Source organism: Pagrus pagrus, assembly GCF_965226575.1.
Source record: "Pagrus pagrus genome assembly, chromosome: 22".
NCBI lineage: Eukaryota > Metazoa > Chordata > Actinopteri > Spariformes > Sparidae > Pagrus > Pagrus pagrus.
The window spans coordinates 1,534,869-1,559,030 of NC_140204.1; the positions used below are offsets into that span (position 1 = coordinate 1,534,869).

Sequence of the window (24,162 nt, forward strand, 5' to 3'; positions counted from 1 at the left end):
TTGATGTTACTTGATTACATTTAATATCAGATACTTTAAGACTTTTACTTATTTATGCCATTAATGTTGTGATTACTTTAGTTACTAGTTACTTCACAGATTACCTGTTGCATCAGAGCCAAAGTAGAACATTTTCAAATTAATTTATTTAATCAACAATCAGATTAAAAAAAACAAATACATATAAACACTCGTATGTTTACATGTACTTTTGATATGTAGTTACATTTAATACCGAACATCTTCCTGCTGCAGCTGCAGGACTGAAGGTTCACCTGACAGGTGTCGTAACGAGGTGATCAGGGCGACTCTTCAGCTGTCAGTGGTGACGATGGTACAGCTGATTGGTTCCCGTCCCACCACTGCTGGCTGCGATAAAGTCAAAATTCAACAAGAATAACTTCATATTTTGAAGTTGAAGTTGTAATAATTCATTTTACAGGACAGTTCTGAGATGGTTTTAATGTTATAAAATATATATCGAGAAGTTAAGTTATCTGAGAAGCTGTTAGGTTATTTTTATGAGAATCTGTCAAAATGTTGAGAAGTCGTAATTATTTGATAATTATGATATTTTACAGAAAAAGTAAATTTTTTGAGGCGTCATTTTTGTTTTTACAAGTAAAAGCCAATATTTGAAAAGTTATCTTGATCAAGTTGTATTTTTTACCGTAAGAGTCAATGTTTGATGTTTTAATTTTAAAATAAAGTCACAACATTTAAAAAATCAAGTCGAGTTCACAAGAAAACAAAAGTTCATATATGAAAAGTCACAATTTTGAAATGTAATAATGTAATAATTGCAATCGCACGAGAAAATGTTATAAAAATTATATTTGAATACTTGTGTTACAGTTGTGTCATCATGATACTGTGCAGTCGATTACACACAATAAAATAAAAGTGGTGTAATAATAATGAAGTAAATGTAACTATTTGTAAAATCATGATTACTTCTTAAATGACTCTTTTAAACATCAACTTTCTCGTCAAATCATTTGTTTTCCCTGAAAATAGTGAGTTTGTTTGCACGTGCACATCATTTGAACTGTTTTTTAAAAGAAACTGTAAACGATCTGTGAATTACATTTTTGTACTCGTATAAAAAACAAATCAGGATCTCAGAAACATTTTTATTCGTCGCATCACAAACTGGTTCAAACTCAGTAAAATAATCAGACTGCAGAAACGAGGTCAGGTTTGTAAAACAGTCGTGTTTAAAAGATTTCTGCAAAATATAAATTACACATTTACACAACAGAGTAACAGCAACCTGGAGAACAACTGTAACAACAGCTCACGAGAGAAAAACAAGAAAGAATAAAAAAAACGTGTCACAGCGTCAACACAACAAAATACAGAACAACGTGTTTCTGTACAGCGTTTTATAAAAACTGTTTAATGCCGCTGTTCCGTCGAGCAAGGCACCGATTCTCATCCGGCAGCTGTAGTTTGAAGATTGAAGGATCAAAGGCTGCGGCGAATTCTTTAGATAAAGGACATTTTAAAAAAGACCACGTTTCCCATCAGCCCCGTCACCTCCTGTAGCTGTCGCCTGCACAGGTTGACGCCTCGTTTCCACACAGTGTTGAGTTTGTTACAGACCGACGCTCCGAGCGTTCAACATCAAGGAAAACATCATGGATGGTGTGAGAGGAGCGACAAACAAACAAACAAACAAACAAACAAACAAACAGAAGAACATGTCCCCGTGTGAGCGAACGAACTTGGAGTCGGCGCTGAGCTGTGTGGAAACGAGGCGCCGGGTTCTGAGATATAAACGTGGAGGCGGTTCAGTGTGACGGTTCTGGATCGGGGCTCGGTTCAGATCCTCACCAACGGGTTGAAGATGATTAAGATGGAGGTTTGATTAGCTTAAAATGTGTCGAGGTGAACAGGTGACGTTTGGGTTAATGCTCGGCTGAAGGCAATAAGTTAGAAGCGAGCGAGCAGGTGACGTTCAGATAAATACTCTTCTGGTAGAGGAACAAACACGACACCTGCTCAGGCGTGACATCACAAATAAATAATCGGAGCTGTACAGGTAACACTCAGGTGTGTATGAGGTAAATACTGTGGAACTTCTCATGTTAACGTCGGGGGGGCTGTTTCCGGTCCACACCCCCTCAGATTAGAGTTGGTTCAGTCCGCTGGAAACAAACAAACAGTCAACGTACATTTTCAGACTTCTCTTCTCGACTTTCACTCAAACTCTTTCGTTTACCTCCTGGTTTCTCCTCCTCCTCCTCCTCCTCCTCTCCTCCCTCCGTCCTCCTCCTGCCCTTCACCTGGCCCATGCGTCTCTTCACCTCCTGCAGCAGCTCCTCCCTCGTCAGCCGCTCCCTCCAGCGCTCCGCCCGCTGAGCCTCCTCCCTCTCCTTCTCCTCCAGCAGCGAGCGCAGGAAGGCGGCGCTCACCACCTCCTCGCCCTCGCCCACCAGCAGGGCGTTTTTGAAGCGGTTGTACAACATGGAGGCTTTGTCCATGACGGCCTGGTTCGCCCGGTAGAACCGCAGCTAACAACACAAAGAAAAACAGTCCAGCTCCGGTTCAAATCATCACTGTGTGTTTCTGAGTTGACTGTCTACTTGTTGTACCTTTCTCAGGGTGGAGATGAGCTCGCTGTGTCTCTGGACGTGTTTGGACGTCACGTAAACCATACTGAGCTGATCCAACGCCGCCAGACACTTACCGATGTCCTGAAACACAAACACATTCAGGTCCGACTCCTGTAAAACAATAAACCTGTGTGTCGACGTGTCTTACTGGGTTGTCGATCTTCAGAGAGATCCTGATGTCTCCGTGGATCCTGTGCAGAGTCGAGTCCGTCAGCGTCACGGTCGAACTCTTCTTCTGCTGCTTCACTGCTGGCTGCGCCTGCTTCGCCTTCCCTCCGTCCGAGGAGACTTCTTCTTCTTCTTCAGTTTTTGGCTCTGCCTGCGTCGCCTCTGCCGACTTCTCTTCACTTTCAGTCGCCTGGTCTCGTGTCTTTTCTGTGACACTCTTCTTCGGTGGTTTTGTCTCTTTGGTGCGGTTCTGCTCCAGCTCCGCTCTGGTTTCCTTCGCTGGTTCTGCAGCAGCCTTGTCGTCCTTCTCTTCGCTCTTTCCTCCTCTCTGCCTCGGCTGTCTCGTCGTTACTTCCTTCACACTCGTCTCTGACTTTGTCTCTGCAGCAGCGTTGTCGTCCTTCTCTTGTGCTTCTCTCTCAGGTTTTTCACTCTTTCCGTCTCTCTTCCTCTGTTCCCTGGTCACAGTCACTGCACTCTTCTTCTGTGGTTTTGCCTCTTCGGTGGCTGTTTCCTTTGTTGTTTCTGCAGCAGCTTTGTCGTCCTTCTCTTGTGCTTGACCATCGGGGTTTTCACTACTTCCGTCTCTCTTCTTCTGTTCTCGAGTCGTCATCTTTGCCGCTTCGTCTGTGGCTGTTGTCTTTGTTGGTTCAGCAGCAGCTTGTTTGTCATCCTCTTGTGTTCCTCTCTTCTTCTGCTCCCTGGTCGTGATTTCTTCAGTGTTCTTCTTCTGTGTTTTTGTCTCTTCGATGCTCCTTTTCTCCGGCTCGCTGCTCGTTTTCTTTGTTTTGTCGTCCTTCTCTTGTGATTTTTCGCCAGGTTTGTCGCTCTTTCCGTCTCTCTTCCTCCGTTCTCTTGTCGTCACTTCCTCTGCGCTCTTCTTCTGCGTTTTTGTCTCTTCGATGCGCTTTTTCTCCGATTCAGCGCTCGTTTTCTTCGTTGGTTCTGCTGCAGCGTTGTCGTCCTTCTCTTGTGAGTTTTCACTCTTCTCCTCTCTCTTCCTTTGTTCTCTTGTTGTCATTCCTTCGGCGCTCTTCTTCGGTGTTTTTGTCTCTTCGGCGCTCTTCTTCGATGTTTTTGTCTCTTCGGCGCTCTTCTTCGGTGTTTTTGTCTCTTCGGCGCTCTTCTTCGATGTTTTTGTCTCTTCGGCGCTCTTCTTCGGTGTTTTTGTCTCTTCGGCGCTCTTCTTCTCCGACTCCACAGCTGTTTTCTTCGTTGGTTCAGCAGCAGCTTGTTTGTCATCCTCTTGTGTTCCTCTCTTCTTCTGCTCCCTGGTCGTGATCTCTTCGGTGTTCTTCTTCGGTGTTTTTGTCTCTTCTGCACTCTTCTTCTGTGTTTTTGTCTCTTCTGCACTCTTCTTCTCCGACTCCACAGCAGTTTTCTTTGTTGGTTCGGCAGCAGCTTTGTCGTCCTTCTTCTCTTGTGAGTTGTCGACCTTCTCCTCTCTCTTCTTCTGCTCTCTCGTCTTCATTTTTTCCCCCTCGCTCTCGTTCTTCTTCTCTTGTGATTTCACAGTTGCTTGCTGCTCCTCTTGGCTCTTGTTCACCACTGTCTCATCTTCGCTGCTCTTCTGTCGTTTCTCCTCGTCCTCCTTGCTCTTTTTCTCTGCCTCAGTTTCGTTCTTGTCTTTCTTGTCCTCTGCTGCTGCTCTCGTTCTCTCAGACTTTCTCTCCACTTCTGAGCTTTTTTCCACCTTTTTACCTTCAGATTTCTTCTCTTTCTCCGCCTCCTTCGTCTTGTCTGAGGTCTGGTTCTTGTCTTCTACCTTCTCTTCTTTCTTCTTCTTCTCCTCCGCTGCTGCAGCTGCAGTTGTTCCTCCCATCATCGTCTTCATCTGAACCTTCGTTCCCTGTCCAGTCGTTGCTTTTACAATCTTTCCGATGATTTTTCTCTCGTTCTTCTTCTCTTCGTCTTTCTGCTGCTTTGTTTCGTCACTCCTCGTGTCGTTTCCTGCCTCGTCTTTCTTTCCCTCAGCCTTCGTCTTGTCCTCCGTCTTCTGTTCATCCTTCTTCTCCTCCCTTTTCTTCTCTGCTGTTGTCTTTTGGCTGGACACCTTCACCTCACCCTTTTCTTCTGGTGTCTTGTCGACCATCTTGGAGTCCTTCTTCTCTATTGCTTTCTTGCCGACGGCCTTCTTACCGATGACGGATTCTTTGACGCTCTTCTTGTCCGACGTCTTCTGACTTCCCGTCTTTTTAATCTCGACCTTCGTGGCTCCGTCTCCGGTTTTCCTGAGGCGTATTAAACACACTTAACATTTGCTTTCACACTTTAACAGACTTAGAAATGTGTTTGTTTCTTACTGGCAGCTCTTCGTCGCCTCCCTCCTCGTCGCTCCTCTCCCAGACCTCAGCAGACCTCTCAGAGACTTCAGCAGACTCTCCCTCTTGTCTGCCAGGCGGCGCTGTCGCTGCACATGAAGAGATATTCAGTAATATTATACGTTTTATCTCATTAATTACTGGAGCTCATATAGAAAAGTGACCAGCTTCACCTCCTCGTCCACAGAACTGCCTTCTTTCTCCTTCTCTTCCTCCGTCATCTTCTCGTTTATTCCCTCTTGTTTCTGTCCTTCCTCAGCAGCCTCCTTTGGTTTCTTCTTCTGATCCTCCTTCTCTGCTCTCCTCGTCTTCGTACCTTCACTCTCCGTTGTCTCTCCAGTTTTCTCCTCCTCCGTCGTCTTCTTCACCTCCGTCTCCTCCCTCTTCCTCTTCGTTCCTCGGCTCTCCTTCGTTTTCGGCTGCGCCTCCTTCTCTCTCGTTCGCCTTCCTTCGCTCTCGGACCTCGTTTCTCTCCTCGTCCTCTCCTCTTCCCTTCCATCTTGTTTTGTCTTCTTCTCCTCCTCCTCATGCTCCTCTTTCTCTGCTCGCCTCGTCTTCATCGCTCGGGTCTCTGCTGATTTCGTTTCTTCCGTTTTCTCTTTCGTCATCACTTCTTTCACACCTTCATCCTGCTTCGTTGTCTGTTTCTCTTCTTCCTCTTTCTTTCGTTTTGTGCCTTGGCTCTCTGATGTCGACGTCTCCTTCACCGTCGCTTCCTTCTTTCCTTCACTGTCGCCCTGATTTGTCTTCTTCTGCACCACCTTCTCTTCATCCTCCTCTTCCCTCTTCCTCTTCACCCCTGGACTCTCTGATGACGTCTTCTCCTCCTCCTGGTCTTTCTCTCCTCTGTCAGTCTTGGACGTTTGTGTCGGATCAGGCTTTGGTTCTGATGTCTTCGGTTTCTTGCTGACTGTTGGGGGGGAAAAAACAGTTTTAACCTCCCTGAGTGCAACGTTCACAGATCCTAAAGATAAAAACATGTCTGTGTGTTTCAGGCACCTGAAGAGTTCACAGCAGGACGAGCCGTCGTCCTCTTCGGGCGTTGCTCGGCATCGACCTGACAAACAGAAAACACCAAACGTCAACGACTGATGTCAACTGTCTCCGAACTCCTAAACTAAGAAAGTACTCGCTGTAACTACTTGTCAACTCTGATATGATGAATGAGTTTGTTAATCTTTTTGTTGTGAATTTACAAACATCGAGATGACAAACGAACACATGCACACAGTCTGATGCAGATCCAGACCTTCTGGATCAAACAAACTCCTGGAGTCTCATCAGATTCTGCTCTGATCCGACGGGAGGAGAGCTCAGAGATTACGTTTTACCTTCTAGGATTAAAAAGTGGATTTATCTTCACTCCTGTTTATCAACCTGACTGCAGCAGTTTTAGTAAAACTTGCGTTGACACGTAAAATATAATTTAACATCACGTGTTTCCTGCTCGCTGCTCGACCAGAAGTGATTCATCACCAGCTATGCAGTTACCTTGGACTCTGCCACTCTGCTCCTGGTGGTGACGGGCCTCGTAGCCTCGTTAGTATCTGTAGTGGTGGAAGATGGAGATGTTTCAACCTTCTCAGGAGCTGGTTTGGATTTTGCTGCCTTCGTCTGGACTTCTATGGAGCTCAGAGTTTTCTTCTCAGGTGTAACTGTACTTGTAGTTTCAGCTGCAGGTTTGCTCTCTGTAGTGTCGGCACCGGTCCGTTTCTCAGCAGGTTTGTTAGCAGCAGCTTCTGAGGCTTTGGAAGGACTTTTTGGTTTCGCCATTTTTGCTGTCGTCTGAGAGAAAAAGAAAAACTTACTGTGTCGTTTTAAATGTATTCAGCGTCCACAAGTTGCATCCCTGAAACATTTGAGGACCTCACCACCCTCTTACCTCCTTCTTATCCTCTGCAGAGGTGGCACTCGCAGTATTTTCACTCCTCCCTCCTGCAGCCGACCTTCTGCTTCTTGTGCCGACAGTCGTCTCTGTAACATCTGTCGAGGTGACGTCTTTTGAAGCCGCGGCCCGTTTAGACGTCTGCGTGGAGTCTGCTGGTTTCTCTGGAGCAGATCGTAAAGAGGCTCTCGTAGGAGTTTGAACCACCGCAGCTGCTTTACCGTCGGGCTTCGTAGGGGCGGATTTACTGGGAGCTGATTTAGTGGCTGCAGGTTTCAGTTTTTCTTTTGTCGCCTGATTAGCAGGTGCAGTTTTGGTGGAAGAAGTCAGTTTAGCAAGTGACGGTTTGGGCGTGTTTGTCTGTGGTGATACCTGAGGACACAACAGAACCGAGATCGTTTGTTAGAAGCAAATATCAGTTGATGAATTAAAAAGTCAGAACCACCTCCAGATACTTTACAGTGGGTCTTTCACACGGAGCAACCTTGACAAAAAAAACAAGTAACTTAATAAATAAGAGGCTGAAATCATGTCTTGACTGAAGGTTTCTAAGGACCGAACCATCAGAGGATCGACGTGTTTCTGACACTGACTCTGAGTTTGCTCCCGACCCCCGGTGTGTTCTGGATCTCCCACATGCCCTCAGCGAAGCCTTTGATGCGGACGCCGCTGCCGTACTTCATCTTGTTCCCGACGAAAGGGACGATGTTCTCCGGAGGGAGGTGACCTCTGAGGAGGAAGGAGGAGAGATCAATCACAGTTTAATCAATGCTGTCGATCGTACATCAGGGGAGTGATGTCACTGATCTGTGTGTACGTACATCTGATGGGTCCCGAAGAAGAAGACGGGGACTCGCTTCTTGTATCCATCATCTGACTTACAGACCTGAAAACACACACAGGAGTCTTAATACGATGCAGTAATAAACAACTATGTGTGTGAGTGTTTGTGTGTGTGCGCACCCTGGCAGGCCAGTGAGGGAAGCCCTTCATCTTGGCGAACACCAGGTCTCCTGGTTTGAAGCGGTCACCGGGTTTCCCGGGCATCCTGCTGCCTCAGAGCTCGACCACTGGGAGGGAATCGATCACAGCTGGTGGAGAACAGAGACATCAACAGAAGATCAATGTCCACCTCCGTCGGAGGGGCTTCAGCATTGATTCTGAGTCGATGGGTCACATGACCTGGAAGCTATTGAAAAACTGCTGACTAAACATGAAACCTAATGATGAAAATGAGGATTTCTCATTAAAAATGTCCTGAAAATGACAACAAAGCACAACAATCTAATAAAGCGAGGTGTGTCTCAGTCAGCCAGTACAGGAGGACGGTTCGGCACTGATTTTGAGACGATGGGTCACATGACCCGGGAGCTATTGAGTGAAATGCTGCTCTGCTTCAGTCAGACAGTGTGTTGACGGTCCCTCAGTGACACCTGTGTGACCTCTCACTGCCAGCACCGGGTCAACGTGACGCTGCTGGATCTGGACCGAGCAACACTTCACTGAACTGACTTCAGGAGCTTCAGTGTTTACGGGTCAGTTCTGATCAGTGTCACCTGTCGCGCTGACGGGACACACGTCACCTCACCTCGACATTACAGTGGGAGCAGGTGTGTGACTGCAGTACAGTGAAGCTCCTCTCAGCTGTGAGTCACTGCAGCTCTGTGGTTTCGGTATGAGCCGCACGGTCTCTCATTGTTTACAAATACAGCATGCTAGCCCCGGAGCTAACAGCTAGCTGTCCGTCAGCTCTGACAGCAGCACTCGCGGCTCAGCGTCCATTTTATCAACCGTGCGATGAACCGGTCGGTGACACGAGTACTTACCGAACAGCGAACAATAGTCTCCGGTCAGCGCGGCGACACGCCTCGGCTCTCCCCGCGGTCCAACAGGAGGCTTCTCGTTCCTAAGCTACGAGTCCCTGCACGGCGCCATGTTGGCGGATCAGCTCGTGTCACGTGACCTGCTGCGCTTTCCCGCCGGCTGTTGGACTGTACCACTGAGCCGACGGTACCACCTCAGGGGGGGAACCACAAGATAGTATGGTCTTCAGAAATGATAAAATACAGATATTAAATTATTAAAGATTAAATAATAATTAAATTAAACGTCATTAAACAGTGTAAATAATAATAATAATGTTATTATAATGAATATCCCAGCAGCTATTGACATTTGAAGGGGCACTATGTAGTTTTGAAGAAGAAATTCATATATTAGTATTTTAATATTTACAATATTGATGAGGTAATAATACAAACTGTTTCCATCAGTGAATAAATAGCAGATAAAAGATAAAAATAAGGTCCCAGAGCACTGTTTGAAGCTGGAGAGGTGGTACAACAGTATACACTGTGTCGTTCTTTAAGGTCAGTTTGTTTATTCAGTCATGAAAACAAAAAGAGTTTTTTTATTTAGGCAGAAAAAAAACAGCCAATGAACATCCTTCTCTGCTCATTAACATTTCTGCCCTACAAACTACAGAGTGCTCCTTTAACGTTCAAGTTTTGAGTTAACATACTCATGAATAATAAAAATACAGCATGAAGTAGCTGAAGTTCCTCGTATGAAACTAAAACATAAAACATCTTAACCTTTGTTAAATGTTTGTTTTAACCCAAATTAAAATAAACATTTGTGTCCCAACGTCAGACGGTGGCTACCTTGTAAGAAGTAGTTTTGAGGAGGTAGCTTACATTCATTGTAGTAAAAACTTGCATGGTACTCTTTAAACGCCCTCTTTTTTTTGCACCCTTTTCAGGAACCATCATGTGTTGAATAAATTCAAATTTGCCGTATTAAAAAAGCGTCATGTCTTTTATTAATTAAATACAAATGTACTGTCAAATCCACAAAATGACCCTGAACCTTTCTCTCTGCCTGTCAGAATCAGGGCTGGGTCTCGTTATTTCTATAAAATACATGACTTTTGGTACAAATACCAAACAATACATTTTCCCCAAATAAACAAGTTTTTTCCATTAAACAAAAAAGTTCTTGAAAGTTTTCTAAACAAAAACCCGAGTTATAACTTTTCTGAAACAATCAGGAATGATCTGATCAATACAAGAAATACTGACTCTCTGTTACACGTTTGTTGTGTAGGTCCGATTCTTATTACATATCTTTATTTTTAATTACTTTAGTGTGATCATTTTGTCTCCTATTTGGTTCAGTATGAAGTCTCCTCCTGACATTCACATTTATAAACACAGAGTCATCACTGGCGGTTTTGTTTCTTGGTCAGAGTCGTATCCAGGATGAGGTACAAACACTGCGGGGATCAGATTCAGGACCTGCCACAGCGCCATCCATGCTACCGTCATTGTGAGGCCTCTTAACAACAGCACTTACTTTCTCTTATTTGGCTCTAAAATGTCTGAAGGCACATTCACGACACGTTTCAAAACATGAAACCAGCGACTTTTTAATCGCTGCCACTGTCGCTGTCACTGTCGTCCTCGTCCTCGTCCTCGTCCTCCCCTTCGCCCTCTTCCTCCTCCTTCGTGTCCGTTTCCTCTACCAGTCCTGAGAAGAAGTCGTTGTCTCCGTGGGCTTTCTTAGTGAGAGACTTCATTTGCCCGCCTTTCTTCTTCCTCTTGCGGTATTCGTTGACAGTCATGCTGGGTAAACTGGAAATGTCCCAGAACTTGATGAGCTGGTCATGGGCGCTGCTGGCCAGGAAGCGCGAGTCCCAGGACTTGGCGAGCTCTTCGATGGGTTCGCCAACATGCTGCCCGATGCAGCCGAGGACTCGGTTGGGAAGGAGGTTGACGGCTCTGATGGAGGACAGACAGAACTTTATTAACACATTATAAAATGTTAGTAACTTGTCATGTAGTGATGCTTCGAATGAGGAGGTCCTGAACAAACTAACAGGCAACAAATTAGGTTGACTGGTCCTGGACTGGTGCTATCAGGAAGTCCTAAGAAGAATTATTCCAAAGTAAGCACCCAATGAACTCATGACCTCGACTGACTTGTCCAACAAAGACAAACTTCACTGTAATTTGGAAGTTGGATGGTGAGAGTGTTGGACCTTTTTAGACCTTTAAGCGACGATCTCAGACCATCACAACATTGGTTTGGATTATTAGACCATGGTGGCCAGTCAGAAGACCAGCTTGGTCCTTAGACCATCAAAATAACACTTTGGATCATTAAAAGATCCTTTTAGAGAATTTACAAACCATCTTGGACCATCAATAAAACTGTTAAAATACTATAAATCAAGTTAGATGATCAAAAGACCCAATGCAGTGATGACCTCTATTGATTTTTCCAACAATGACAAATTATACTGCTTTTTGTAAGTTCTGTTGGACCGTATTAAAGACCAGCCAGGGATGGAAATCTTGGACCATTTTGGACCAGTGAGAAACCATCTCAGGCCATCATAGCAGTTTGGACCATCTAAAGACCAGATAAGACCATGAAAAGACCATCGTGGACAATAAGAGGGTTTAGAAAACATCTTAAGAGTTTCAAAACATCAGATTTGACCATTTCACCAGAATGACCTGTCAGAAGACCAGTTCAGTCCATCAAAAGAACATTTTGGATCATAAAAAGATCATGTTAGACCATTGACAAATCAGCTTGTACCATCAAAACACCAACGACCATAGATCAAGTTTGTGTGTGGACTTTTTTAAAAACAAGCCACCAGGTCCAATGGTTCTCAAACTTACCGAATGTACCCGTCCATGGAGGCAGTGCACATGATGTTGTCGGTGACAGGGGCGATGCAATCAACCGACTCAGCCTTGAGGGCAAAGCGGTCGCTGGTGGCTCCGAAGCCGTTCCAGTTGAAGATGTAGATAGTCCCCTCGCTGGAGCCGCAAACCACCTTCTTGCCCCGCTTCATCAGCGCCACCGAGGTCAGATCGCCACTCTGGTACTCCGACAACAGCTCGAACCTCCTCCTCTTGATGTTGAAGACACCCATGGTACCATCACCGCTGTATCAGATTACATCAAATGACATTAGAACCTGGATTTAAAGGAGACTGTTGTGGGCTAAAACAGGCAAAAACAATGTAACTCAGTAGTAATGACCCTAAAATCACAATAAACAAGGTTCATTGGGTTATACCATCATTACCTGGCAGTGAGTAGGATTCTCTTGGCCTGGTCCACGGCGATGTCACTGATGTAATCCTCATGCTGTTTCAGATCCATGATGTCCGTCCCCTTCCTCATATCCCAAACCTTCAGAAACAACACATGAACAAGTTACAGCTCAGGGTGGAAAATGTGCTTCATCCATCAAAAAACAAAAATCTCGGCAATTTAATTTGAACTATGATCACGATAGACATAAACAGGAGCAGCCTGGCCTGCCAAAAAGAAACCAACTCTGACCATTAAAACTAGTCTCAACCATGAAAAGACCATTTCAGCCATTATCAAACATGGTTAGATCATTAAAAGACCAACTGAGAGACCATCTTAGACAATATACAATACAACTAGGCCCAATTAAAGACCAATGAAAGACCAGACTAGTCCCTTCTTGTCCCTTGACGGTACATCGGTACCATCGAGAGCATGAACTTAGACCATTAACAGATTATTTTAGACCATCAGAGCAATGCTGGACTGTGTGAAGTCCATCCTAAGGCACATAAAGACCAACTAGGACCATTTAAGAACCATATTAGACCAACAAAAACTATTTTTGGACCATTTAGAAACCAACATTGTCCATTAAAACATGGATGGACCAATGAAACACTGGTCTAGCCTGTTTAAACCAAAAGAAGACCATAGCCCTCGAGGGACCATCAGACCAACATCAGTTTAGACCACTTTAAAGTCTGAGGAACCAGTTTAAACCATCAAACCCCGCGGACCCGGTCTACAGACCAGCTATTGGACATGGATTAAAGTAGGGGTAACGCTTCCCGTCCGGACCTTGAGGGTGCCCCCGTCGTCCCCGGTCGCCAGGATGTTCTCGTCCACCAGCAGCAGGCTGTTGATGGGAGCTCCGTGCGCCCCTCGGATCCTCGTCACCAGCTGTCCCCGCTCCGTGTCCAGCAGGTGGACGGCCTTGTCCCTGGAGACGCTGTACAGCTTCAGTCCGTCCGCGGAGAAGCGCACCTGGCGGCAGGACTTCATGTGGTGTCCGGACGACCACAGCTCCCGGTTCTCCCCCTCCGTACACGAGTAGGAGTACGCGTACACGTCCCCGTCCACGTCCCCGCACACCAGGATGTCCCTGCTCGGGTGAAGCGCCACCGTGTTGGCGATCGCCTCCAGCTTGATGTCCTCGGGGGTTTCTCGGATCTTCGGCTCGGGCGGTTCTCCGTCCGAGTCTTCGTCCTCATCCGGATCTGGGTCCTGACCTGCCGGCTCTGAGTCGGAGGTGTCCGGGTCTCTGGAGGTTTCTGGAGCTTCTGTTTTGTCCATGTTTGGAGGATCTGTCACTGTGGACGGGACTTCAGCGTGCTCCGTGGACGCCGCCATGTTGTTTTCTTTATTTCTTCTTCTACGCCGAAGAGATGGCAGTGATCACACTGCCCTCTACAGACAGTCTTATCAACAACACAACACAGCGACTCAACTAATGTCAGCGTGATGGAAACAGCGTGTGAATAAATGAAATAATGTTTGGTAGTTGTTGTTTTTTTTAAAATTCCTATCAATAGTCATTTAATTTTGTTGCATTCAGATTATAATTTCATATTTTTGAACACCGATTTTATGTTATTTGTGAGTAGGTTTGAGTGTTTATAAGTAAACATAAAGTAAACAAAAATAATGAGAAAAATAAGTAAACCTAAATTAATAAATTAAGTCCGCAATGAGCGGTCACCATTGGCCGGTTATCCAGCCAACCCGAAGGTAATGCGGAAGTGACGTCAGGACGCTAAAGATGGCGTCAGATTCAAACGGCTCCTGGATAAACGTCGCTGTGAGTGTTTATAAAAGTTAATTACTGGCTATTAATGAGTTTTATTATTAATATTGTCCTGTTGGAAGTTAATTTAAACCGTCTCGTGCAGGTTAAAGCTGGTTTGGAGCTCACAAACAAGCTACTGCTTTGTTTGTGTTGTTTATAGTTCGGGAACCAAATTCCATTCACGACATGTACGGATTTTATTTTGAATTGTTGACTGACAAAAGACTAGACATGCTATAATAAGACTTAACACATTCACCGCATCGTTACAGCTCTGCGGTGAATTCGGCATAGACTAGCTCCTCCATGCAGCACTTACTCTGTGTAAAATCTCAGCTGTGAGTTGTTGACAGTTATTAAACGCCGCCCAACCCCATACACTAAGATTATGGATTATATCCATTGAAATCATATGAAAATCAGCAATATTGTGTGTTTTAACATGCACCGAAGTGTAAAGTTGATCCTCCTAACCCGTAAATAGTCTTACTTCTTGTTATAAAACAGGTGTGCCTCGGACGATATGATGGTGAGTGCTTAATTCACAGATTTGTAAATGGGGATCGTATCTGCTTCATGTGGAGCTGAGTGCGTCTGCTGGCAAGGCAACATCCGCAGCCGAGCAACCAGCCTCCCCCCCCCCCGGTACTCCACAGCCTCCAGGGTCCCTGCTGTTTGTCAGCAAAATCACTTTAAATAAAGATTAATCAAAAGGCCGTTCACTATACAGTTAGCTGAGAAATTAGTCTTGTTGAGCAACAAGTCGTTATAAGTACATTTCTGATGTGTTCAGCGCAGCAGCGGAGCCATGCAGACCGAGCCAGCGGAGCGGAGGAGGCAGCCTGGCCGGGAGAGGCGGGGGGAGAGCGGGCAGGGCCGAGCAGAGCCGCGGGGGAGCTCCGAGGAGGAGAGGACCAGGTGCACACCTGTGATACTGTATTAATACTCCTGATACTACTGTTTATTACTACATGTAATCTGAGGGATCAGATCAATTAGTATTATTATATATTTTCCATCCAGTATCTGCTGACACTGATCTGTCTGACTGGTATAACATGATGTATTAGGAAATAAGGTGTAAACTAAACTTGATGAAAAATATTTATATTTATTTATTTATATTTATAAGAGATAAAAATTCAATCCCATCTCAAAATTATAGGTTTTTTATCTTAAAGTCTGAAATAATGACTTTTTATCTCAAATCTAGACTTTCAATCTCCTAATTTTTTACTTTTCATCTCAATTTTTGGCTTTTGTCTCATAATTCTGAGACAAAAAGTGAAATTATGAACATAAAAGTCATGATGAGTTCAAAAATCTAAATTATTATATAAAAGGCAACAATTATCTCATAATAGTGACTCACCATGGGAATATTTTTGGTGAGAAATATGTACATCTTTTCCGACAGAGCTACAAAATGTGCGTCCAGCTCACTGGCTTTGTTTTGAAACTCTCCTCCAGGTTGGTCCTCGCCACCATGCAACATGACGAGAGGCGGGCAGGAGAGCGAGGAAGAAGGGAGGGAAGGGAAGAAGAGGAGAGAGGGAGGGACAGAAGCCGAGAAGATGGAGGCAGGAGGAGGGGGAAGGAGTCGAGGAGCAGGAGGGCGGCGTCTGTGGGAGGAGAAGGAGGCGAGGAGTCGGGGGGGCTGAGGTGGAGAGTCCATCAGCTGGAGAAAGACAAGCTGGAGCTGACGGCGAGCCACAACCAGGAGGTGAGACTGTCATACGGCTGATGGTGCGTTCAAGTGCTCCTCCCATCGTCCGTTTGATGTTTCATGTGGAAACAAGATGGACGTCAGTGTTTTCACAATATGTTGAAAACTTTCTGTAGAGCTGTGGAGGAGGAGGAGGAGGAGGAGGAGGAGAGGAGGAGGAGAGGATTTACTCAAAAATCGATGAGTTGATATCAATATATGTGCCGTGTGATTGGCGGTGGCAGCTGTAACTCGTGGTGTGTTTTCTGTCTCAGCTGTGTCGGCTGCAGGCGGAGCTGACCCGGCTGAGGTCGTCGGTGGAGCGAGGAGAAGCTCAGCGGGTGGAGCTTCAGTACGAGCTGACGGTGAGCCGGAGAGACGCCTCCGAGCTCAGCAGGGACCGACTCACACTCACAGGTACACGAATCAAACGCACCCTCAAGGTACCGAGGTGGGGTCAACAGGAGCGCACCTGAGTTACACTGTGTGTGTGTGTGTGTGTGTGTGTGTGTGTCAGAGCGAGCAGCTCAGCTCCAGCAGAAGGTGGAGGAGCTGCAGAAAGCTCTGGACATCACCGGGCAGGCCAGAGAGGAGGACCAGCATGCTTTGCAGCAGGAGGTGGAGGAGCGAGACCGACTGATTCAGAGCTTCAGCTCCGAAAACCAACGACTGCACCGCCTGCTGCAGGTCACACACACACACACACACACACACACACACACACACACACAGTAACACACACACACGCGATGGATGGACACTAAATGTGTGTGTGCCGTCCAGGATCACGAGGAGGCTCTGGAGGAGACGGAGAGGAGGATGACGGAGGTGCAGAAGGAGAGAGAGAAGGAGGCGGAGCTTAACAGACGACAAGCCAACGACCTGAAATACCTGACGGAGAGAGAGGAGAGGAGCAGGAGGGAGAAGGAGGTGAGGAGGAGAGGAGGAGGAGAGGAGGAGGTGGAGGAGGTGAGGAGAAGAAGAAGAAGAGGTGGAGGAGGTGAACAGACTGTGTCTCCTCTTTGCAGGTGTGCGATCAGAGGATCAAGTCTCTGGAGTCAAACATGGAGGCAGAACGAGCTGCTCACCTGGAGACCAAGTTCAACTCTGAGATCATCCAGGTAACACACACACACACACACGCTCACACACACACACACACACACACACACACTCACACTCACACTCACACACCTGTCTCTCTCTGTGGTCATGGACCCGTCAGCTGCGGGTCAGGGACCTGGAGGCGGTGCTGGCGGTGGAGCGGTCCGGCCAGCAGGAGGCGACGTGCAGCGTGGAGCTGCTGAGAGCTCAGCTGAGAGAGGTGGAGCGAGCCTCCAGCCTGGAGAGAGAGAGGAGCAGCAGCACTGAGCGCGCCCTGCACAGGTACGCTCACCCCACCTCAGGTACTCTATTACTTCAGTTACTCCTTATACTAATGTGTGTGTGTGTGTGTGTGTGTATGTGTGTGTGTGTGTGTGTGTGTGTGTGTGTGTGTGTGTGTGTGCGCAGGCTGCAGGATGAATACAAGCAGTGCAAGTCTGACCTGAGCGTTGCCTTGGAAACGGAGAGGAAGACGACCTCTGACCTCACAGAGAGGCTGGAGGAGGAGCAGAGACGGCACGCCAACACACACACACTGCTGGAGCAGGTCACACGCACGCACACACACACACACACACACACACACACACACACACTGCTGGAGCAGGTCACACGCACGCACACACACACACACACTTACAGCAGTGTATTTGAGTGAACTGACCCTTTAGTCCTCCTGGTTTCTTCTTCTGTGGTCAGGCGGCTCAGAGACAGACGGACTGCATGAAACACATCAGAGACACACTCCAACTACACAACAACACAGGTACACACACGCACACACACCTGCCTGAACACCTGTCACTGTGTCCGAGGGTCTGTCTGATCGTGTGTGTGTGTGTGTGTGTGTGTGTGTCCTCCAGCAAAGCATGATGGGAACATGAGTCCTACTGCTGAGGTCCTGCAGCTGCTGAAGACGACACTCAACACCTGCAAACACAGACAGGAAACCACTGACAGACAGGTAACGCACGCTCACACACACACACACACACACACACACACACACACACACACACACACACACACAGGTAACGTGTGTGTCCTCCTGCAGGTTGAGGATCTGCTGTTTGCGTCAGAGAAGCTTCAGCAGGAGAACCAGACGCTCCGTCAGCTGACCTCAGACCAGAGCACACAGCTGGAGGTAGATCTGATCCCACACCAAACCCCAGAGGAAAAACACTCGTTTTAACATCAGACCTCTCACTCCGTCTTCACCTGTATTCTGCAGGAGTCATGGCAGGTGCTGACCAACCTGGAGCAGGAAGTGACTCGCCTGCGCCAGGAGAGCTCTGATTGGTCGACGCAGAGCCGAGGTCTGCAGGCCGAGCTGGAGAGAGAGAGGGAGGAGAGGGAGAGAGAGAGGGAGGAGAGGACGGCAGAGGTGCAGAAGATAACAGACGACCACCAAACAGAGTCGAAGGTGATTATTTCAGCTGATTTAACTCTTCTGTCTCTACAGTCACATTTATTTAATATTTTTACTGGTCGGAGGAAAAATCTTCCTCCTGTCTCTCCATGTCTTCCTCTGTGTGCTGCTGTAATGTCATTATGTTCAACACATTTAATTAAACAGTTTGTGATGCTGAGTAAATCCTGTAAAACTATATCATACTGTGTGTGTGTGTGTGTGTGTGTGTGTGTGTGTGTGTGTGTCAGGCCCGTCTGTCCTTCCTCTACTGTATCTACCAGCGCCTGCTGGCCGGCTGCGTCCTCCTCAATCCGTCCCAGAGCATCCTGGGTAATTTTACCTGGAAAGAGCTGAGTGACGTCATCAACGAACAGGTCGACCTGCTGACCTCTGACCTCCGGAAGGCCAACGACAAGGTGAACTGTGTGTGTGTGTGTGTGTGTGTGTGTGTGTGTGTGTGTGTGTTAGTAACCACAACATCACCAGACTCCCTTAACAAATGTGTCAGTTTAGTGAGTTGTTGAGTTGGAGACACTTTACAAACTGTGTTAAACAAATGTAAAACTAAACGTGAACAGCCTCCCTCCCTCTCTCTCCCTCTCTCTCTCTCTCTCTCTCTCTCTCTCTCTCTCTGTAGATCGCCCACCTGCAGAGTGTGTGTGAGAAGAAGAGTGTGTGTGTGCGCGAGCTGCAGCGCAGTCAGGAGTGTGTGTTGTCTCGTCTGGAGGAGAGCGTGAGGAGGAGGGAGGAGGCCTGGAGCAGCCAACACACACACACTGTGACACAGCTGCAGAACGAGCTGCAGGTAACACACACACACACACACACACACACACACACACACCCTCAGGTGTTTCTACATCTCACAGATCTGAGCGTCAGTCAGTCGTGTCTCCCTGCAGAGCTGAATCAGCAGACGAAGACGTTTTCAGTCGACTGTCCTTTTGGTCGACTCGTCCATGAAGTGAAGACAGAAACTCAAATCATCACTTTCTCTTTCTGTCCCCGAGAGGACAGACTGAGTTCACAGCAGCTGCTGATGAAAGAAGAAGTTTAACAGAAGACACAAAAGGAAAAACAGAGAAACTATGATGGATTTCTTCTTCTTCTACTTTGAAAAGCATCTGGTCACGTACCTGCTCTCTTGTTTCCCAGGTGTGTCGCTCTCAGTGCGACTCCCTCCGTGACCACGCCTCCTCTCTGCAGCTCCGCGCCTCCTCTCTGACCTCCGACCTCTCGCGGCTCCAGGGCCTCCTCTCTCGGAGCCGCAGGGAGTCGGCCTCCTTCCTGTCGGCCTGCGCTCTGCTGGGCGGAGCGCTGAAACACACACAGCGCCGCCTGCAAACGCTCTGCAGACAGAAAACACTGCTGTCCGGACGGCTGGCAGAGAGGGAGGTGCTGGAGGAGGAGGTGAGGAGGCTGGCCGGAGCCCTGGGAGGCGAGGAAGACGAGGAGGAGGAGGAGGAGGAGGGACGAAGACGAGCGCAGAGGAGCAGGGCAGTGAGGCGGTGGAGGAGGGGTGTGTGTATGGTGTTGGCGGTGAGGAGGTGGTGTGTTCTGGCCAAACAGACGACGGTGTTGTTTCGGGTGGAGGTGGGAGGAGGCGGGCCGGCTGTGTGTGTGTGTGCAGGAACGACTACGGCAACACAGAAGGGTCAGGACTCAGTGAGAACAGGTGGGAGGTCGTTTAGTTTTAAAGCTGTTGATGGATTCGTCTGTTTTTGTTGATGAACTGACTTGTTGTCTGTTTTCTTCTTCAATTTGTGTTTCAGCTAAAGACGACGACGATGATGATGAAGGTCGTGAAGGTGTGTGTGCTCGCTGGCTTCGCTCTAAATCTCTCGCCGCCGCCATTCTGTCCTCCATGGCCGACCTGCAGGGGGCGCTGTCACACACTGGTAACACACATTTATATAAACATCTTCACAGGTTCAGGTTTGTCGTCATGACAGTTCACTGTACGTCTCCGTCTCACTCTCTAGGCTCCTCCCCTCCAGACGTGATGTCAGCTTCTCGATCTGCTTTGTCCCGCCTCCTGGGTCACCTCCTCGACCAATCAGAAGCGGTGTCCAGTCCATCTCACTGCAGATTGGACGAGGACACGCTGAGCAGCCGGCTGAGACTCGGCCTGAGCAGACTGATGCCCCCACAGCCCAACACCAAGGTCAGTCAACAACACACACGTGTCTCTCTGTTGTGGTGTTGTGTCTCTTTGTTGTGGTTTTGTCTCTTTGATGTTGTTTTGTGTCTCTTTGTTGTGGTTTTGTCTCTTTGATGTTGTTTTGTGTCTCTTTGTTGTTGTTTTGTGTCTCTTTGTTGTGGTTTTGTGTCTCTTTGTTGTGGTTTTGTCTCTTTGATGTTGTTTTGTGTCTCTTTGTTGTTGTTTTGTGTCTCTTTGTTGTGGTTTTGTGTCTCTCTGTTGTTGTTTTGCGTCTCTTTGTTGTTGTTTTGCGTCTCTTTGTTGTGGTGTTGTGTCTTCACCTCAGGAACTTAACTAGGATCTCAAAGTTCCTCTAGAAGAAACACTTTGTTGCTGCTTGTGTTGATCACCACCAGCCGACCTTTGACCCCTGTGTGTCCTCCCATCAGGCCCTGGTGTCCACCCTCCAGCAGCACTTCCTGCTCTTCAGCCAACGGCTGCACTCGGCTGAGGTGGAGAGGCGGAGCCTGAGGCTGGAGGTGGCCAATCTGAAGAAAGGCCTGCGACAGGAGAGAGAGGAGACCAGCAGGACGGTGAGGCTCAGCACACACACACACACACATCTGTCTGATGAACACACACACCTGACTGTGTGTGTGTGTGTGTGTGTGTGTGTGTGTGTGTGTGTGTGTGTGTGTGTAGGTCCCAGCCGAGCGCTTCAACAGTGTGTGTGTGGAGCTCCGTCAGGCGCTGAGCAGAGAACAGGAAGCTCAGACGCTGATCCAGGAACAGACCGACCGGCTGCACACACTGCAGCTCCGAGTCAACACACACACCTCAGAGCAGACGAACACACAACACACACTCAGCCAGACCTCACAGGTGAGGGTGACAACCGGCCCATAAAGACACCAAGAAACAGGAAAAGACCATTCAGAACTCCCTTAAGAATCTTCATGTTTTTAACTTTTCTTCAGTGTCACAGTGATCCAGTGATTGTTGTCTGTACGTCCATGAGTACGCTGCTAACAGGAACAGCTAACAGGAACAGCTAACAGGAACAGCTAACAGGAGCTGCTAACAGGAGCTGCTAACAGGAACAGCTAACAGGAGCTGCTAACAGGAGCTGCTAACGGCTAATTCAGCGTAGTTTTAATGACGCTAATTTGCTAGTTCAGCCCACATGACGTAGTCTATGATGTCATGATATAACTCCAGGTAACACGAGCTTCTCTGTGCAGTCTCTGTTGGAGGCTCGGCAGGAGGTGAGTCGGAAGGAGCGCTCGCTGAGGATTCTGGGTAAGCACCTGTCGGGGGTTCAGAGGGAGAGGAGGCAGCTGGAGGACAGCCTGCGGCAGGTGGAGGAGGAGCTGAGGGACGCCGGCAGGTAACACTCACCTGTGTGTTCAGGTAGAGGAAGTGCTGAAGCTTCATGAGGAGTTTTTACAGATTCATCTTTATTTTAATATTTTGTGTCTTCACAGACGTAAAGATTGTCTGATCAGCAACATGAAGGCTGCAGAGACGAGCTACAAGGAGGTCAGGGACAGTCTCATCCAATCACGTCGCTCCCTGTCGGCTCAGCCCCGCCCTCTGCCGTTACTCAGGGAACACCTGGAGCTGAGCGGAGCAGAGAGCATCATGGGAGCTCCCGAGACGGCAGCGTGTCAGGTAACAGAAGAGGGACACTCTGTTCGCTGTCTGTCTTTGTAACGTCCGTCCTCCATGACTCCTCGTGTCTCTGCAGAGTCTCCTCTCCACTGTCGCTCAGCTCTACCACACCTGCAGCTCCAGGATCGACTGGCTGGAGCAGGAAGCCTCCGCCCACCGCAGTCACGTGACCGCGCTGCGCAGCGAGCTGCAGGACGTCTGTCTCCGTGACAACCTGGCCTACGTCCCCGTGAGACGCTTCATTATAAATCAAATATCTGAAGGATTTGATTTTAATTTTGTATTTTTATATCGTACATAACATTTTTGTTTTCATGATTAAATGCTTGTTAAAGTCACTCATCACAATAACATGTTAAATATCTTCAGCTTCTTAAATGTGACGTGTTTGTAAAAATAATAATAATAAATAATAATGATTTCACTTTCTTCATCTTCCAGGTGGCTGAGTTTCCTGAAACGTCTCCGTTCACCGACGTAGAAACCTCACAACCTGTTCCCCTCTCGGATTCGTCCAAAGAGCCCCCGATCAGTTTAAACCCCGCCCCCTCACAAACAAACCCCGCCCCCTCACCACCCCGCTCCAAACCCTCCAGGACCAAGACGCAGGAGAAGAAAACCATGAAGAAGAACAGAGGAGGGAGAAGATAGAAAGACGGACAGGAAGTCAGACGAGCCCATCGAGACGTCCTGGAGATCCTGGAGTATTATTGAACAGGCAGTGAAAGTATGAAAGTATGATATTGAAGAGTTTTGGAAAAGTCTTGAGATTTGTCACGAGGTTATAAAAAGTCCTGGAAAGATGTGAAGTCGTCGTCAGCTGCAGAAAACAAACTGTTTTATCTGAGTTACACTCACAGCTGGCTGGTGACAGACAGACATATGGTGTGTGTGTGTGTGTGTGTGTGTGTGTGTGTGTGTGTGTGTGTGTGTGTGTGTGTGTGTGTGTGTGTGTGTGTGTGTGTGTGTGTGTCAGAGCAGCAGCTGGCTTTAACCTTCAGTAAAGTATCTCTGCTCTTGTAAACGTTGAGCGTGTTTGCTTGTTCTGATTCAGTCTGTGATGTTTGAAGCACTGTTGTAATCTGATTACTATTAATCTGTGTGTATGTGCATCACTTCAATAATCTGGTCTCTGTCTTTATTTATTTTCATTGTGCCCTTTTTTTGACACACTGTTAGACAACATGTAATAAAGTCTTTATAAGATGCTTTTTAAATGAACTACAGTTATTCCAGTTGTTCCACCGTTACCTGGGGATAGTGACCGGACAAAGTGATGCCTCTTCCTGTTTGTTTGCCTCCTTTGTGCCGCTGTGTCTCCGGGTAAACTCCAGCCTGGCGTCAGAACGAACACCACAGAGAGAGTGAGGTTTACAGTGAACACATCTACCTGTGGATGATGTCATTATCTACACTGTGACATCAGGATTAATCCAGAGTGAGAAGTTTAATGTCGAGCGAACTGAAGAAGAAACACACAAAAACACGACAAACTGCTGCTGCATCAGCACCGTGTGAGTCTCTGAGGATTTCTATTAAAGTCTGAACGCCGAAGACGTCCTGACGCTCACACACCCTCAGGCTGTGTGTGTGTGTGTGACTTAATCTGCTGTCACACACACACAAACTTGTGCTGATTCAGCCAAACAGGACTCTTCTTCTTCTTCTTCTGTAGAGATGTTTGTTGTCTTCTCACTTCTTCACTTCCTTAAAGCTGCACATGTTGTCAGGCTGATGTGTTTGAGCTCTCCGGGCCACCGTACTCTCATACTCAGCTTTGTTTCCCAGCTCTTAGGAAACTTCCTGACGTTGACAGTAACCGCTGAGACTGGAGCCATTAAATCTCCTCGTCTCCTTCTGCATCTGTTGACTCTCCTGTCAGTCGATTTCAATGGAGCGGCTAGCTTAGCTTAGCATCGCCGACAGGACTCGCTGACTCTGGTGTTTCCGCTGAACAGGAGACGTCCAGCGTGCAGCGGTCAGAGTTTGTCCCGCTCTCAAACGACAGATTAAGTTTTAATTCCCAAAGAAGCCGAAGTGACAAATGTGAAGGCGGCGCAGAGACGATGGATTCAGTCGGCTAATCCCAAAACAAAGAGACGCTCCGGCGCCGAGCGACACGACGGGATCAGACTTCTGCTGCAGTTGGAGCTGCTTTCAAATGACCACAACAGGAAGTCCTCATCGGGGGAGGAACCGACGTCTGTCTGCAGGGTGAACATGCTCACTCCAGTA

At 47.5% G+C, this 24,162-nt stretch overlaps 3 protein-coding genes across 4 annotated transcripts; 1 reads left to right on the top strand and 2 right to left on the bottom strand.

Moving 5' to 3' along the window:
• Positions 1-1,119: 1,119 nt before the first annotated feature.
• On the bottom strand, positions 1,120-8,956 carry psip1b (PC4 and SFRS1 interacting protein 1b). Its single transcript, XM_084345050.1, has 13 exons — positions 8,819-8,956; positions 7,956-8,083; positions 7,814-7,878; positions 7,586-7,721; positions 6,990-7,364; positions 6,599-6,892; positions 6,107-6,164; positions 5,281-6,017; positions 5,090-5,196; positions 2,767-5,017; positions 2,598-2,699; positions 2,225-2,516; positions 1,120-2,150 (listed from the first exon to the last, which is right to left on the bottom strand). Exons 2-13 carry the CDS (start codon positions 8,037-8,039, stop codon positions 2,143-2,145), a joined length of 4,509 nt encoding a protein of 1,502 aa, XP_084201176.1. The 5' UTR covers positions 8,040-8,083; positions 8,819-8,956; the 3' UTR covers positions 1,120-2,142.
• On the top strand, positions 8,300-23,144 carry ccdc171 (coiled-coil domain containing 171). Of its 2 annotated transcripts, none has more exons than XM_084345052.1 (24): positions 8,300-8,527; positions 14,690-14,814; positions 15,367-15,619; positions 15,877-16,018; positions 16,119-16,288; positions 16,385-16,531; positions 16,630-16,722; positions 16,827-16,987; positions 17,114-17,252; positions 17,405-17,471; positions 17,569-17,669; positions 17,760-17,849; positions 17,937-18,128; positions 18,365-18,532; positions 18,754-18,921; positions 19,272-19,791; positions 19,889-20,014; positions 20,099-20,280; positions 20,706-20,849; positions 20,959-21,138; positions 21,498-21,643; positions 21,741-21,927; positions 22,004-22,156; positions 22,369-23,144. In XM_084345052.1, exons 2-24 carry the CDS (start codon positions 14,705-14,707, stop codon positions 22,576-22,578), a joined length of 3,849 nt encoding a protein of 1,282 aa, XP_084201178.1. In that variant the 5' UTR covers positions 8,300-8,527; positions 14,690-14,704; the 3' UTR covers positions 22,579-23,144. The 2 variants fall into 2 exon arrangements, with proteins under 2 accessions (XP_084201178.1, XP_084201177.1); XM_084345051.1 differs by lacking the exon at positions 8,300-8,527 and adding an exon at positions 13,855-13,908.
• On the bottom strand, positions 9,435-13,564 carry wdr55 (WD repeat domain 55). The gene is made up of 4 exons (XM_084345053.1): positions 12,909-13,564; positions 12,097-12,203; positions 11,684-11,953; positions 9,435-10,771 (listed from the first exon to the last, which is right to left on the bottom strand). Exons 1-4 carry the CDS (start codon positions 13,458-13,460, stop codon positions 10,420-10,422), a joined length of 1,281 nt encoding a protein of 426 aa, XP_084201179.1. The 5' UTR covers positions 13,461-13,564; the 3' UTR covers positions 9,435-10,419.
• Positions 23,145-24,162: the final 1,018 nt, after the last annotated feature.

Coding starts and splice junctions, on each gene's coding strand:
- psip1b (XM_084345050.1), bottom strand. CDS start 8,039: ATGCCCGGGAAACCCGGTGACCGCTTCAAACCAGGAGACCTGGTGTTC. Junction 6,893..6,989: donor CTGCAGAGGATAAGAAGGAG/GTAAGAGGGTGG, acceptor TTTTTCTCTCAG/ACGACAGCAAAAATGGCGAA. Junction 6,018..6,106: donor TCCTGCTGTGAACTCTTCAG/GTGCCTGAAACA, acceptor CCCCCCCAACAG/TCAGCAAGAAACCGAAGACA.
- wdr55 (XM_084345053.1), bottom strand. CDS start 13,460: ATGGCGGCGTCCACGGAGCACGCTGAAGTCCCGTCCACAGTGACAGAT. Junction 11,954..12,096: donor AGAATCCTACTCACTGCCAG/GTAATGATGGTA, acceptor AATCTGATACAG/CGGTGATGGTACCATGGGTG. Junction 10,772..11,683: donor TCCATGGACGGGTACATTCG/GTAAGTTTGAGA, acceptor GTCCTCCATCAG/AGCCGTCAACCTCCTTCCCA.
- ccdc171 (XM_084345051.1), top strand. CDS start 13,870: ATGGCGTCAGATTCAAACGGCTCCTGGATAAACGTCGCT. Junction 16,019..16,118: donor GGACCGACTCACACTCACAG/GTACACGAATCA, acceptor TGTGTGTGTCAG/AGCGAGCAGCTCAGCTCCAG. Junction 18,533..18,753: donor TCCGGAAGGCCAACGACAAG/GTGAACTGTGTG, acceptor CTCTCTCTGTAG/ATCGCCCACCTGCAGAGTGT.